An 11630-nucleotide genomic window follows, 5' to 3' on the forward strand; every position below is an offset into this window, starting at 1 on the left:
CTAATTAACGTTTATTATTTTTAAAGCGGCCGCCCGCGACTTCGTGTCCTCGTGGATCCCGTTTTACCCCCTCAGGGGTGGAATTTCGTAAAATCCTTTCTTAGTGGATGCCTACGTCATAACATCTACCTGCATGCCAAATTTCAGCCCGATCCGTCCAGTGGTTTGGGCTGTGCATTGATAGATCACTATGTCAGTCAGTCAGTAAGTCACCTTTGAATTCATAATGTTTTATTTTCTTTAGAGTTTTCATTATTCTCTGTCGAAAAGACATTTGGGACAAATAGGTAATTATATTGTGATTAAGAAAATAGTTAATACTAAAAAATATTTTATTTGAGATTAAATAAATAATATGTACATTATCATAGCTCCAAAATATTGTCATACAAATAATTATTACGCAACTAAATTATGAATAATGTTATTAGATTACAAATAATTTACATTCTCGTAATTTGTTGAGTTATTGACCCATATTCCTGTAAGCAAGCCGCTGCTGCCGTCTATTTTCCCCATCTATATCCGCCAATGAGGATCATTCCAAGATGGTGGAACCAGTTCTTGCGTCGCACGCTGCGGTCGAATTTAGCATCTGATCTGAACTGACGCCACTGCTCTCGTAGTTCTTCATCGCTAGGTCCATAAGTTTCCTTTTTGCGGAAAGACACCTTTATTGTCTGTGAACAAATAATTTTTTACATTTCATGAATGAACATGGACATGACACTTGCAACATTTTTTTTTTTAAATCGGTTACACCAAGAACACAATCTCATACGGTTGCTAAACTAAAAATTGTACATTAGGTAACATACTTCAATGATATCCCCACTTCTATATTTCCATAAGGCAGCGATGATGAATAGGGGGATCAATGCGATTCCGATGTACTGAAGCATGTTGCCCGCAACTGAAAATAAATATTGGTTGTAGGTATTTTAGGAAAATCGAAGTTTTTGTTAATATGAACTGAAAATCCGGTATGGTATGGCTTGTATTGAATGAATGTTACTTAGCTTGATATTTAGATAGAGTTTTTGAGTAAAAAGAACCGAATACCAATTTTAATACGTACTGTAAGCTCCTTCTGGATATCTGTAAGTGCCACCGTAGACGAGAGCCTCTGTGGTGATCAATGCGTACATGAACACTGCTATCATAATCGCTGGGGTTATTATTGACCAACAAATTCGCCAGTAGAATGAACTCTTGACACCCAACATAAATTCGATGTCTAGACAAATGTTTTCTAAACCTGGAATTTAAAAAACAATTCTTAATACTACAATTAATTAAAAATTCAATCATTTTTATTAACTAAAAATACTAAGGAGAAGTCATACCATAAATCCAAAAGACACCGATAGTTTCCGCTATAGCAGCAAATAGCCTCATAAATGTGCCGCCATAGTAATCAACCAATTCCAAAATATACTGGCCACCCTGTAAATATAAAAATAATGAATGGAAACATGAAATGTGTACTTAAATATCCGTTTTCCTGAATTAATTATTTGGTTCGCAGCAAGTGCCACTATGGATGTGTCTTCGAAATAGAAAAAAAAAGTTTGTAAATATAGTATTTGTATTATATTCGTAATTGAATTTAGAAAGAAAGAAATTAAAGAAATATATTATCTTCTTTTTTTATACTTACCGGTGTAACATAAACGAGTCCAAGCAGAAAACCAGCGGAACAAGCTATTGCGGACATGTAAATGGTAGGCACTCGTGGGAAAGAGTCCATTAGAATAGTGTTGACCGTGGAAAGTAGCGCCACGCCAGAACCGATACCAAGGACTGCCATCATCAAAAAGAATAGCACCGAGAATAGCTGGAAACAGATAATTTGATGTGTTACAAACCATAAACTTAGCCGATTATAATAATTATCGTCGCTAAAATAATTCTTATTGTACCTGTGGCACAAACGGAGACTGTGCAATGGCGTCAGGGTAAGAAATAAAAGCTAAACTTGATCCTCCAGAACCAATGACTTCCCCAACATCATCTTGGTTCAGTTGATGGGCTAGGTTTCCCAGAATTCCGAATATAGTGATTCCTGACATTAAACTTGTGAACGTATCCAATGTAGTGACTATCATAGAGTCTCTGAAACAAAATGAAAGAACTTGACATTCTCGACCTATTTACGACCTATCTTATCAGCAAACACCAGTGACTGACTTATGGCATTAAACTCGCCTTTTTGTACGGAACATTCTTATGTGTGTGCAATAAAGTCTTAAAATAAATTGTTATTTAAACTTGGGCTTTTGCCATGCTGTTTTTGTTACATATCTATGTGAAACACGAGAAACTTATCTGAAAATTTGCACTTAAGTATTCAGGAATTAAACAAATTAACAATACTATTTGTAAGTATTTAAATATTATTATGGAGCGGGATTAGAGAGATTATTATTATATTAAGTTGTTCGATAATAATAATAAATACATATACTACCCACAATCACACCTAATTATCTGGCCTGTGCTAAGCAGAGCGTGTACTATAGCTTGTCAATAGATAATAATGCATACGATACGGATCACTCTTATTAAAAACAGATTTGTAATGCTTCATCACTCAAGTTGTCATACAAACATTTTGACTTTACCTGTAAACGTTTTGTCTGAAGCCATTGTAAGAAGAGAACATTATAAGTGCACCAGAACACACTGACAAAGAAAAGAACACCTGGGTTACAGCAGCATACCAAACCTGTAAAAAATATCAATGTTAGCAATCTTTTTCATATATTTATTTTGTGTGTTAGATAAATAAGCGGTGAATACAACTGAGGTTTACCTTAATTTCTAAAATTTTTGCCCACTCAGGTGTAAGGAAGAACATGATTCCTTTGCCTGCTCCCTCCAATGTGACTGCTCTGTTAACAGAAATACAATTTTCGTGTAATTAATAAGGTTAATAAGCCTTATGATCTGTCGCACATAATTAAACTAACAATTTGACTTAAAAAGACGAAACATAAAGAAAAATAAATTTGAGTCACATCTTACCTGATTAGCAGAATGAACATCACGATGTATGGGAAGATGGCTAGAAAATACGCAGCTTTTCCTGAACTCTTTACACCGCGAGCGACGATCACGAATATTATAATCCAGGACGCTAGCAAACAGAGAGTCAGGTCCCATATCGGCGCCCCTAGTAAAAGTCAGTCAATTAATAAAAATATGAAACCCATTTAAAATATTTTTGAATATAATTTTAATAATAATGGTAAGTGCTTACCAATTCCGTCATCAATGCCATCGGTCTGTCTAAGTACTGTTTGTCTGTAAAAAAGAAACTTAATTTTACAAGAGTTCCTTCATCCACACTGCTGTACCTACCTACACAGCCACATTTAACCGCATCATTGTTGAATATGTATAGTAAACCCCCCTGACTTTAATGGGTATATCTATTTTGAATGGTATTGGTAGATTATCTCGTACGTACTAAAGTTTGTTTTTTGGTAATAGGTAAGGCAGGTAAGGTATTCATACCCAATATTATGATACCCGTACATTAATGCTAATCACAATTATCTAGTTACGTACAAATTCTTCAATTGCTTTAATTAATCTTCTTAAGCTGCGATGACTTTACAAAAAATGGTAATTAAAAATCTATTAAAAGATAATATGAAAATCTTTGAGATATGGGTGTCTGGCTTAAACATAGTCTAGTCATTGCCTTTTGTCACGTAGGTACCTAAATAAATACTGGATAAATATTTACCTACGAATAGTGACAATTAATAGTTTTTACAAGCTTTTTACAAGCTTTATATTGACTTCACTTGTTAGTATGTGTGGGACAAATCTTGCAACTGAATTTAAGACCAGTTCTCCTCAACCGATTGAGCTGAAATTTGGTATACTTATGTAAGTACGATGACAATGCAATATTATGGTACCATTGAGCTGGTCTGATGATGGAGTCGGGAGGTGGCCATAGGAACTCCTAAACAAAACGGCGGAAACTCATCGAGTTTGGGTTCGTTGAATTTGTCTTTTCGAGCACTTTAGTGTTAGATAATGTCCAGGGTCCTGAGATTAAGATATAACTAAAAAGTGTAAAATAAAATAATAATAAAAATAATATTTTTTAAAAACAAGCTTTTATTCTGAATTTCGAAAGCTTGTAGCGCAAACAGATAAAAAGAGGAATAAATTCCATGCGCGATACAAGCTTTCGAAATTCAGAATAAAAGCTTGTTTTTAAAAAATATTATTTTTATTATTATTTTTAGACAAATAGATACTTTTTAATACAAGTTGATAATTTTTTTTTTTCCTAGGGGAAATTACTACTTACTACATTTTTTAGGGGAATGTTGCTCCCCTAAAATTGTTAAACTGCTAAATAAACATTGGTAGAAGAAAATTAACTATTAAAATATGATTAAGTAACTTACGTGAAGTACAGCTCTGCACTACTAGTGCCATTTATGCCTGGAGGTGCTGTGTACCCTGAAGGCACGCAGTAGACTTTGTCCGACTCCCACTCAGGGTCGCAGAGCGCCCACGGCAGTGTGGACTGGAAGCTCATGGCCAGGTAGTACAGACATAGAGCGATGATGGACACGTAGTACGATAGAACGAAGCTTGCCCCCAAAGCTTGAGCGTAGCCAGTACCTGGAAGGAAAGTTACAGGATTGTTTTCGCTTAACTTTTCGAAAGTTAGACTTTTATTCTAGTTTCAATATATTAAGAGTACTTATGCCCAATTTTTTAGAACTCTTATTTTAATATATTTAAGGAGGATAAAAAATAGTTTTCTGAAAGAATTGAATAAGCCATATTTAGATCTACTGACTACCTCTCTAATGCTTTACATCTGTGGCTCTACATTATTTTTATTACAACTGAAATCTGTATGTACAAATGTAGTCGTACCTAATACTTATTATTTACTTTATTTTTTAACCGACAGTTAAAATAAATATGCGTCTGTCTACGTAATTATAGAAAGCTGGATATCTTTGGTATAATATTATTTAAACAGCATGCACAGTAATAATCCAAGGCTTTCAACTACATATTATTATAATTTCGACTATTTAAACTGTGAGGAGACTTCACAAGGGGAAAACACAACGTACTTGATCTTGATCAGAAGGATAGATATTTCATTATCAAATAATAAACAGATAATTATCAATCATTTGATAGAGAGAGGTTGACCTTTGATAAGTTAATGTTAAATAATAATAAAATAAATACTTGGCTATACCTAGTAGGAAATAATATTACAGCTTGAACTTCTTACCTTTCATTGCCGGCGATAGCGCCCATATTTTTACACAATTACTGCTGCTGAACTGCCCAAGGACTGTTTCAAGGTAGTACATAGGCTTGCCTATAACCAGCAAGACGATGATGTATGGGATGAGGAAGGCACCACCGCCGTTTTGGTACGCCACGAAGGGAAACCGCCACACGTTGCCCAAACCGACTGAGGTCGCGATACATGACATTAAAAATTCTATTTGATTGTCCCATTTTGGCCTTTCCTGAGTTTTTCCTTCGTTTGTTGGCTGTGGACAAATGCAATATTTATTTGATAAAATAGCAAAGGGAGTCAAGTTGTATTTTAATGATTTATGTAAATATAATGGTATCGGGAAAAATATGCATTGGTGAAAGAATTACTTCGATCGCATAAAATCTCCCTGAGATATCAATATTACAATTTAATTCCCAAAAACGCGTGCAAATTAATTCCTTTTTATGGCAGTTAAACTTTCCCTTGCTCAATATTTAATAACAGGATGTTGATTATCATTTAGATAAGCCACTACTATATGCGTAGAAAGTCATGGCATTTACTAACTTCGTGCCTCGCGATATTGATAAAATATTAGGAGGAGCATAGGTATTATTAAATGGTCCCAGTTTTTGAGTCTCGTGACTGTTAGATAAAAAAATATTGCAAATTATATCGACAATTTGACACCAATAAATACTTCGGTCCGGTAGTAATAAATTATATGATCAATCATATAAATAATCGTATATTGTTTTCTATCAAAAGAAAAGCTGTGGTATTTTCTTTTTATGTATAATGTGTTTCATCCAATCAATAAAACACATTAATTTATGGAGTTAATCTTGAACAATAAAACGTCAGATAGCGATAAGTAATCGAGTGATTAACTAGGTAGTAAACTATAAAAAAAATTTTTTTTCGGTTTTGGTGCGGGCTATACATGTTAGAATGTTTTATCAGTGTTTGCAGGGGGTTTGTCTAGAATAACGAGTACCTACCTACGTGATATACAGTTGGGAAACTTATTTTGTCAGCTATATTTGATAAGATTCATCTCTATCGACATCATCAGCTTAGCAGTTATTATTTTTGGGAAATGAAATGTTTACGATTTATTAATTCCATAAGATTCAACAACTCAACCTACATACCTCCTTAATGTCCCTTACTTATAAGCTTAGTTCAAAAGTTAAACAATATGAACACTATTTCAAGAAATGAAAATTATTGACGCAGGCAGAGCCTTAGGCAGAGCCATGAAAAGAATAGAAAATGTCATTATAAAGAAGTTGCAAACTAATCCATTTCATTTCGTTAAATATTGCGTCTTTCAATAAAATCGCAACAATTAATTTGAAATATGTGAAATAAATGGAAAGAACTTACTTATTTATAACTAAAATGGTTGAATACTCATTAGAGAATGTTAAGTATCTATACATATTTAAAAATTCTAAATAACATGTATTTTATATCCAATGCATATCTAATTCCTGCAGGATAACGGTTAAGTATACTAAAGCTGCGGGAAACATTTAGGCGTTAAAAGTAATCCTATTTATGTAACTCCTACGGTATGATCTATGGCTTCTTTGGTATTGAATTCCTTGTCTTCAAGCAATATCGTTCATTTAGTTAGGAAATAGATAAGATAATAGCAATATTTCGTAATTTAGGGTAAACGCTGGATTTTCCCAAAAATGTTACCTTTTAAATTATTTTTACATATTTCTCTGTTTCTGGATTTGTGGAGCTTTTTAACGTCACATTGTTCATTTTAGATATTTTGAAATTAATCAATAAAAAAATATAATTTATTAGTCACTTTATATTTTACCTTAGTGTTTTCTAAATCAGTGTCCCTCAGATCCTGTTTTTTCACGTCCAGTTTGCTCATATTGCTTACACCATTTTCAGGAGATGCGTCAAAAGCTTTATTCTCTTGTGTCCCATTTTCCGCAGTTTGTTTTTCCGAATCCTAAATTAAAATAGAATTATGAATTATTGTAATAGTAATAACAATTTGTATTAAATTCGTAGTAATTATTTATATTCACCATTATTACGGCTGCGGCCTGACTGCGCGCTATAACAGGCGCTATTAAAGTGAACTGCGTACATGATTGTTTACCATCGTTGAAATTAGGCAATTCAAAAGATATATCAGAAGATAAAAAGTACCGCCAACGACAGAAGCAAAACGTAAAAAGTTGGTAACTACTAGCTTATCTAGGTATATATTTAACTAGCTTTCCGCCTGCGGCTTCGCCCGCGTGGAATTTTGTCTGTCACAGAAAAACTTTATCGCGCGCGTCCCTGTTTTACAAAACTAGGATGAAAACTATCCTATGACCTTTCCCGGGACTCAAACTATATCTGTGCCAAACATCAAAATCGGTTCAGTGGTTTAGGCGTGAAACCGAGACAGACAGAGTTACTTTCGCATTTATAAAATTAGTATAGATTGCGTGAGACCTATTGGGTGTACGTACGTCGTACATTATACAGTTTTACCTGTGAATTAATTTGACTGATACCCATATTCACAAACGATGCTTGCTTAAGTGAAGCAGCAAATCGAACGCACAGCGTTAAATAGAGCTCTGTGATTGGTTCGCGTGTCACCCTGTGCGTCCACGCGCACTGTGAGATCTCATAGTAATGTTTGTGAATACGGGCGTAAGAAGCTTTTATAAGCTGATACTAAATGTATTAAATGTCTATATCACTGTCACTATACACAAACAGTATGGCCCAAAATATAGGTAGAAGTAATAGACTAAGGTAGAAGTAATAGTGTAATAGATAAATAATATTCACCTCTACAACCGATGTGAACAACGCCTCAACGTGACCACGACCGCTCTGCCAAGAGCGTAACGAATAAGAAGAATAGACTAAAGGTTAGACCAGACCAACGCGTGCAGCCGGCGTGCACGATGACGATGGCGATGGCGACCAGACAGCGTGTATGAATTTGTAGCGATGTGTTCACATCAACGCGTCCTGTCATTGGTCGCGGCGATCTATGCAGCGTCTGCACGCAGCGATCAGCGATCATCGCGAAATTTGTCACTGTGACGTTTCTGTTTTTTAAAATCGATGTAATAAATAGTAAGTAGGATCTGTTAAAAAGGTTTTACAATTAAAAATGAATTAATCATAACCATGTCACTAGTCTGACCTACGTGAATAATAAAAAAGGTTTTAGCATGAAGTATCGATATCAGAATTTATTTTAATGTAATAAACAAATTATTCTAGTTTTCTCGAGAACCCTGATAGGTATCAACCTCTAAGACTATTAATAAATTTCAAATAAATAAATTTTATAAGTATAGATAAATATAAACGAAACTTTTTCGGAATTCATTGGGGAGGTCACTTTGTGGGCCATAATATACCAGACTTGGCCATAAACAAAATAAGAAGTAGAAGAAGACTATAGATCTAAAAAATTAAAAATAAAGTACTATGCTAGTTATTACTTCAAATAACAATTTAGCATATTTAATTTAAAATGGATTGCGAAGAAATAATCAATGAGGTGCATAAATACCCAATTCTATACGATACCTCTCATTCTGATTATAAAAATAATAGATTAAAAGACCAGGTGTGGGATACAATAGGAAAAAAACTTGGAACGAGTGGTTAGTTTATTTATAATTTTTATTCATATTTTGTTTAAAATACACTTCTTCGCTATCGGTATCAGATAACATTTTAAAATAAAATTGGGATAATTCTCTGCACAACAAAACTGATAACGCCTGGAAAGCGAAAGTGACAGTGTGCGTGACAGTGACAACCTGCACGCGTAGTGATCGCCATCGAGGTCGCGGCAGTGTGAAACAACTTTTGCACGCGCAGTGGTCGCCATCGCCATCGCCGTCGTGCACGCCGGCTGCACGCGTTGGTTTGTCCGAACCTTAAGAGCTAGTGAACGCCAGACCTAGGTACGTCATTTTATAAAAGCTGTAAGTTTGTCAGCGTATGCTCCCAATAAGGATATAATGTTGGTGAATTATGAAGTTTGGGTCAGCGTGGCTTTGGGAGCTACCCTAAAAAAACTGTCTGGCAAGGAGTTGGAACTGTCAATAACTGTCTGGCTGTTGGGGAAAATACTTCTAATTATTGCCCAAATATTACCTATAGTCCTATACATAAAAAAATCAGATTTTATGGTATAACATAACGTAAGTCTAACTTTTACGGTGGCTTTTTCTGTATATCCAATAGACTGTAATTCTACTAACGTACGTACTTCAAAAACTAAACCGCTTCCAAAAAAAGTTCACTAAAAAGTATAAAAATAATTACGTTATTTATTTATTAGGACAAATACAATAATGAGCATGATTGATATTCGGAGTCGGTGCCAGTCTGCCAAACGCCAAGCTCAAATATACCGACTTTTTTTAGTCGGTTTTTTATGTATTTACGAGGTTTTGAGTTAGAGAAGGGTCAAAAGTGGCACCAAATGGTTCGTGTAATATTACACTCGGCGCTGGCTAGCCAGTTCCTTTGCTTGAACTTGGCTTGACAGGCTCCCATGTGTCTAGATAAAGACATGTACGTTAAAATGATTAAAATGTGAATTACAATACAGGATGTCCCAAAATTAGTACCTCCCACTAACTTGCTACCTCCAGGGTTAGTGTAACGTGTTAATTTTGGGACACGCGTATAAAACTTTAATAAAATGAAAAAGTAAATGTTGTTACTTCTAAAATTTATCTATGCAGCTATTATACAAACTAAAAACGTTTCAAAGGTATATGGCCAATAGAAGCGGCATCTGAAATGTTTTGTTTTATCTAGAAAAGGACCCGGGATGTTATTATTAATATCGGCGATACATCGTTATATTGAATTTTGTATTATTATCAGAAATAATCTATAGATTAAAATAGTACAACAGTAGATAGGTAGGAATGTACTAATCTTTACTCCATTTCAATTATGATCTTTTAAATAGGCAATGTACCTACATTTTTTTTTAAATCTGCGTGAAAGAAACAACATAAAGTGACTTCGTATTTTTTTTATTTAACCCTGACGGAACAATAGAAGTGCCTATTAAGTTTAATCAATACCAGTCCTACTATAGTTCAGTCAATAAATGCTCAAAAAAGGTGTCAAGGAATACAAATGCTTGGAATACAATTTTTGACTTCGTACTTTTGTTTGGACTAGTTAGGTGCACGCACATATCAAAAGTCCCCTTAGCCCTTGAGCCGGCGGAGAGGGGGATTTGAAGGTCCCATTTTTCGGTTTTTAGCTTATGTCTTGGAAACTATGAGACCTAGAGACATGATCAAAGTAGATTTGACTCAGTCAAGTTTTTCTATATCTTGTTAGTCTGTAATATTGAAAAAAGGACAGTAAAAGCTTCCCATACCTACTTGTGGCCCTGTACTTTACAGTTGGAAGTACGTAATCTTATTTTCTGTTATTACGGAATAATTTACGAAAAAGTCCAGATGTAGGTAAATTAAATAAAGAGGCGCACTTCTACCTAAAGTTTATAGACGAACACAAAACTCTGAATTAGTTTAAACGTATCAGTAGATAGATTATAAGAATAATAAGATTCCTTTTTTATTACATTATGAATTAAATTAATTACATTTATCTTATCAACATTGCTCTATGTTGCATGCATGATTGATAAAATGCTTAGTTGGTTCTTAAAAGTAATCACAATCTTTCGTGTAATTTTACGTAAGTATGTGAAAGTGTGTGAGGATGGATTGATGTAAAACAGTAACTAGGTAAAGCTTTAACCGACCTATATGGAATTTGGTATATAATATAGTAGTTTGGGACCCAGAGAAAAAGAACTTCATTTCGCTATTTGGAAGGGTGTGCCCAAGCGCGAATAAGACCTTCTTTGCCAGAACGAGACTCACGTGGTTGAGGTCACGGACAAAAGCTAGTGTCATATATCATTGATGAATTTCATGATATGGATACAACTTTTAAAATGTTGAAAAGAATTACATATTAGCTACTGTTATCAATAAACGCTCGCTCACGATTATGATACCGACCTATTTGCTGACAGTTTTGGGCAGTTGTGTTGCAAAGCCTTTTCGTTTATTAATGACATTTGTACTTGTTTAACATTGTGTGACTTGTTTTAATGTTTATTTCTGACTTTGCAATGATTTGTGTTGACTTGACTGTTTTACATTATGTTCTTCCTTGGACCCCTGTTTCTGGAGCTATGACTTGTATTTAATGACCATATTGATGATAATGTATTTTATTTTTGTAGGTATTTGATTTGACATGGTAATCCTAATTTAAAATTTAATTTAATTATATTATATGTATG

At 34.3% G+C, this 11630-nt stretch overlaps 1 protein-coding gene across 1 annotated transcript; it reads right to left on the reverse strand.

Annotated features, from left to right (window-relative positions):
- Positions 1-314: 314 nt before the first annotated feature.
- On the reverse strand, positions 315-7474 carry LOC135074554 (sodium-dependent nutrient amino acid transporter 1-like). The gene is made up of 14 exons (XM_063968878.1): positions 7345-7474; positions 7125-7265; positions 5288-5555; positions 4434-4653; positions 3263-3306; positions 3028-3175; positions 2816-2894; positions 2625-2728; positions 1923-2115; positions 1661-1837; positions 1347-1446; positions 1079-1258; positions 819-913; positions 315-680 (listed from the first exon to the last, which is right to left on the reverse strand). Exons 1-14 carry the CDS (start codon positions 7345-7347, stop codon positions 507-509), a joined length of 1926 nt encoding a protein of 641 aa, XP_063824948.1. The 5' UTR covers positions 7348-7474; the 3' UTR covers positions 315-506.
- Between the last annotated feature and the right edge of the window lie 4156 nt (positions 7475-11630).

The sequence above is a fragment of the Ostrinia nubilalis genome, chromosome 9, assembly GCF_963855985.1.
Source record: "Ostrinia nubilalis chromosome 9, ilOstNubi1.1, whole genome shotgun sequence".
Classification (NCBI taxonomy): Eukaryota; Metazoa; Arthropoda; class Insecta; order Lepidoptera; family Crambidae; genus Ostrinia; species Ostrinia nubilalis.

Coding starts and splice junctions, on each gene's coding strand:
- LOC135074554 (XM_063968878.1), bottom strand. Junction 3,176..3,262: donor TGGCATTGATGACGGAATTG/GTAAGCACTTAC, acceptor GACTTTTACTAG/GGGCGCCGATATGGGACCTG. Junction 914..1,078: donor ATATCCAGAAGGAGCTTACA/GTACGTATTAAA, acceptor ATTTATTTTCAG/TTGCGGGCAACATGCTTCAG.